We start from the raw sequence: 5,058 nt of genomic DNA, 5'->3' as shown, positions 1-5,058 counted from the left end.
CAAATATGGCTCCAACTCCACCACCTCGACCAGTACTTCGAGGAACATGAGTATTATAATGACTCGGAGGAGTGGATTCATTTAAGCTAACATATTCATCCTCCTGCAGCCAGGTTTCAGTGAGACAGAACAAATCAATATCATAATCAGATATTAATTCATTGACTAAGACAGCTTTAGATGACAAAGACCTGCTATTCAGGAGTCCACATTTATTTCTCTTATTTTGGACTGTTGGAGATGTTGATTTAATTTGTATTAAGTTTTTATGAAGAACTCCTCTTCTGTTTGTTTTATCTTTAAATAATGTACTTAACTCAAGCACATATCTGTTAACTTAACAGATATGTGCTTGTTTTCACTAACAAAAGTAACTTGTCTGTGCAATGATCTTGCCAAACCATGGGGATACCAAATGCCAACTTTTCACGTGTTCCTTTGGTCCACATCCGTAAACTCTCGACACACTGCTTGCACACTTTGTGAGGGGCCCATGGCTTGTCTTGATCACTGAGTTTTACTTTAAAATATGCAAAATATGCTTGTTTGACAAATGCACTGATGTTTGTCCTCTGACTTGGAATGGTGAAACTAGCACAAATACAGCAGAAGGAGTAATGGTTGTTTAAGCATTTACACCGAGAAGTAGCAGGAGCAGACATGATCTGGAACAAAGGAAATATATACCTATGGAAATAAAACACTAATATGGAATAGTTACAAGCTTTGAAAACTACAAACACAGCATAAAACGAAATAGAACGTACAACAGTATGCCCATGGTTACAAGGTTAAGAGAAAAGCCAGCACAAATCCTCTTAATTCCTACTATGCTAACTTTCTGTTTGCAGATATTGATAGCACTGACCTATTGGGAGCTGCACACACCTCTCACCACACTGTCTTAATTGTGACTGCACAAACAAGTTGCCACGTAGCTGTAGATGAGTCCAATCGTAATCAGCTGGCAAGTCTTACTACAGCTAATCAGTGGAATTTTGCTGATCTGGAGGGTAAGCTGTGGAGAAAAACTTGATGTGCTAGAAAAAAAACTGACTACAATTTTGGAATCAGCATGCCAATTTTAGTTTTAATCAGCATAAAAATCTAACTCAACAGAATTTTCTTTTTCAAATTGTTCCCCAGTGTAATGAATGAAATAAAATCCTTTGGTAGAAAGTGCAGTCTACATTTGATAGTCAGTAACACCCCATTAGTTGAGTAGGAATGGTACAGTATTTTATGGAGCAGTCACATTCCTACCCCATAAAACACACAACCCCTGGTCTCCTGTCAGACCAATATACAGAAAAATTCTGTTGGTATAAAAGATGATCACAAAATGGAAGATGACAAAAAATTAGTTTTTCCCCACCACTAGTTTCCACTTCACAAGCATCCACTGCACAAGGATATTATGTTGAAGAGAAATATTCCTAATCATTGTGTGTCACTCTGTGCTGTTGTAGTGATGCACAAGTGTACCAGCATGTTTCCCTCTATTCCTGTATTTCAATGCATGGACAATAGAGAGTCCCTGACAGGAATGTCATATGAGACATTGTATGTAATTATTGAACAGATTAAACAAGAAATATGCACAATAAATTCACTGAAGTAGTTTCCTAAGCTCTTTGGTAAGAGAGCCTGTGTCACACTACGGTGAGGTCAAGCTGGGTTTTTGTTGTTTCGTCATTTGATCGTACACCAAAGCCAATTCCTAGTCTTGCCATAGTCATAGCGTTTTTGCTTGTGGGTTTTTGTTTCCTCCTCGATAGAGTGATTTTTTTTGTTGTAATTTTCTTAGTCTAGCCTTTTGTTTCATAGTGTTTAGTTTTGCTGTTTTTTTCAGCCTCCCTTAAAGATTTCAATTAATGTTTTGCAGCCTTTTGATTTTTCTCATTGCGAGTGATTTTGATTTTGATAACCTTTTCATAAACCAGTTTAGAGTTTTTACCTCCTTTGGAGTGATTTTTGTTTTCCTTAGGTTAGGTCTGTTTTTCATAGCTTATTGTTGCATCACTCTGTCGAGAGGGTTTTGTTGGTTCCAAATAAATCAGCTCACTGACACCTCTGTGTTGGAGTCCTGTTTTGAGTCCGGCCTGACAGCCTGCGTGCTATAGCAAAACTCATATATATATATATATATTACTTCTCCACATTTAACCCATCCAGATTGGCACCTGTTGGAACACATGCCCATGCACAGGGTCACACACTCAAATTGACAGATGCCAGATTCATTGGTAGTGGTGGGCATCAATTCACAGATAGATAGATAGATAGATAGATAGATAGATAGATAGATAGATCATTACCTTGAGCACGATTTCTGCTGTAAACACCGAAGTGAACACTATATCAGCATAGGCCAACACCTAAAAATGATAATACTATATATTTATATGGTTCGTGTATGTTTCGGTCATTGGATTTTCCGTTCAGAAAAGGATATTAAAAAAACAAAAAATGAGTGGTTATTTGATTTTCATTTTAAAAATTAAAATGGAGATTCAAGATATTTTTCTTTATCAGGGTCAAGAAGGGATAAACTAAACTTTAAAAACTCTTTGATTTTCATTTCCTGTTTCTAAAAACAAAAGAGAAAGTCATTAAAGAAACAGAAACGAAGCGATCGTTTTTTCATATTGAATTTTAAAATGAAAATCAAATAACCACTCATTTTTTTGTTTTTTAATATCCTTTTCTGAACATAAAATCTAATGACCAAAATATACGGACCATATATAATAGGCACTTTAATTTTTCAATTGCAGTGAAATTCAGTGCTAAAATTACAATGAAACAAGCATACGTTACCTGGTTCCTGAAGGACATAGGGTCAATGGGATCCTCAGCAGCTAATGAAATAGATGACAGTAGAATGAAGAGGAGGATGATGTTGGTAAAAGTAGTTGCATTGATAATACGATGGCAGAGTTTTCGGAACCTGAAATAGGTAAAAAGCATGTTAATTTAACCAAGAAGTATTGGACTGGACTAAGCTTATTTCCCCTACCCTACATGGTAAATGGTAAATTTAAAATGAATAGTAAATTTAAATCAAATCAAATGTTATTTGTATAGCCCAAAGTCACAAAGTACATTTGCCTCAGAGGGCTTTACAATCTGTACAGGAAGTGACACCCTCTGTCCTTAGACCCTTGGTTCGAGTGAGGAAAAACTTGCCCACAAAAACCCTTTTAACAGGGAAAAAATGTGGAAGAAATAAGGTACTATGAGCTCTTTTAGATAAGATGGTGCCTGACCATGAAGAGCTTTATAAGTAAGGAGAAGAATTTTAAATTCTTTATATGTAGATAAATACTTATTGGAGCAGCCTAATAATAAAGAGTTACAGTAGTCCAGCCTAGAAGTAACAAAAGCGTGGACTAGTTTTTCTGCATCTGCTTGAGACACGTTGCGTCTGATTTTGGCGATGTTACGTAAGTTGAAGAATGCAGTCCTCGATATTTGTTTTATGTGGACGTTAAGGGACAAATCCTGATCAAAAACAACTCCAAGATTGGAGTTTACGGTGGAGCTGGAGGCCAGGGTGATCCCATCTAAAGTAACTAAGTCTCTAGAAAGAGAGTTTCTGAGGTGTTTGGGTCCAATTACAAGAACTTCAGTTTTGTCTGAATTTAACATCAGAAAATTGTAGGTCATCCCACTTTTTATATCCTTAAGGCATGCTTGGAGTTTAGTTAACTGATTGGTTTCATCAGGCTTGATCGATAAATATAATTGGGTAACAATGCATAACAATAAAAATTGATAGAGTGATTCCTAATAATGATAGAGTGGGCTTTTTAAGAAGAGGTTTAATTACAGCTACCTTAAAGGACTGTGGTACATATCCTGATATAGGATATGTACCACAGGTACAGATGATTACTAGAGGTAAAACATCCTTGAGCAGCCTGGTTGGGATGGGGTCTAAGAGACAGGTTGACAACTTAAATGGAGAGATTATTAAAGTTATTTGATGAAGGTCGATGGGAGAAAAAGAGTCTAAATACATATCAGGTTTTTCTTGTCTCTAATAGTTATACTTTTATCATTAAAGACGCTCATGAAGTCTACTTAGACCTAAAGGAATAGATGGCTCAGTAGAGCTGTGATTCTCTGTTAGCCTGGCTACAGTGCTGAAGAGAAACCTGGGGTTGTACTTATTCTCCTCTATTAATGAAGAGTAGTAGACTGCTCTAGCATTACAGAGAGCCTTCCTGTATGTTTTGAGATTATCTCGCCAGACTAGACAAGATTCTTCCAGTTTAGTGGCACACCATTTGCATTCAGATTTACGTGTCTCTTGTTTTAATTTACGAGTCTGCTGGCTATACCATGACAAACTTTGGTATGCATGGAGGATTCATCATTGACGTGAACAAACTGAGATTGATCTAAGAAATATGACTTAAACCAGCTTAGGGCGGTTCCTTTGATGCCAATTTCCTGTCTCTGTAAAAGAATTTGATGGTCAATGGTGTCAAATGTGGCACTAAGATCTAACAGGACAAGTACAGAGATGAGTCCTTTGTCTGATGCCATTAGGAGGTCGTTTGTAACTTTGACTAATGCGGTCTCTGTGCTATGATGCACTCTAAATCCTGACTGAAAATCCTCAAATAGACTATTGTTATGGAGAAAGTCACACAGCTGATTAGCTACAGCTTTCTCAAGTATCTTAGACAGAAAGGGAAGGTTTGATATCGGTCTGTAGTTGGCTAAGACCTCTGGGTCTAGAGTGGGCTTTTTAAGAAGAGGTGTAATTACAGCTACCTTATAGGACTGTGGTACATATCTTGATAATAAAGACGGATTAATCATATCCAATAAAGAATGACTAACTATAGGTAAAACATCCTTGAGCAGCCTGGTTGGGATGGGGTCTAAGAGACAGGTTGACGGCTTAGCCCTTGCAAAAATGATTAAGTCATTTGATGAGGTCGATGGGGAAAAACAGTCTAAATACATAACAGGTTTTACAGCTGTTTCAAACTTGCTGTATCAGAATGAGATCATGCCTGTTGAGGGCAGAGGTGACGATTTTGC

General features: G+C 37.1%; 1 protein-coding gene across 2 annotated transcripts in view; it reads right to left on the bottom strand.

Annotated features, from left to right (window-relative positions):
- LOC104939035 (dihydropyridine-sensitive L-type skeletal muscle calcium channel subunit alpha-1) overlaps positions 1–2,942 on the bottom strand; it is a 94,544-nt gene extending 91,602 nt beyond the window's left edge. The window contains exons 1-2 of one of the 2 annotated variants that reach the window (XM_027275753.1): positions 2,821–2,942; positions 2,319–2,378 (exon numbers count right to left, since the gene is read on the bottom strand). In XM_027275753.1, coding sequence (XP_027131554.1) covers positions 2,319–2,378; positions 2,821–2,838 — 78 coding nt within the window. In that variant the 5' untranslated portion in view covers positions 2,839–2,942. The remainder of the gene's footprint in view (positions 1–2,318; positions 2,379–2,820) is intronic. The other variant, XM_027275752.1, reaches the window with a different exon arrangement.
- Between the last annotated feature and the right edge of the window lie 2,116 nt (positions 2,943–5,058).

Source organism: Larimichthys crocea, unplaced genomic scaffold (assembly GCF_000972845.2).
Source record: "Larimichthys crocea isolate SSNF unplaced genomic scaffold, L_crocea_2.0 scaffold208, whole genome shotgun sequence".
Classification (NCBI taxonomy): domain Eukaryota; kingdom Metazoa; phylum Chordata; class Actinopteri; family Sciaenidae; genus Larimichthys; species Larimichthys crocea.
The sequence above is the reverse complement of the archived record's forward strand: the minus strand, read 5'-3'. Positions and strand labels throughout refer to the sequence as shown.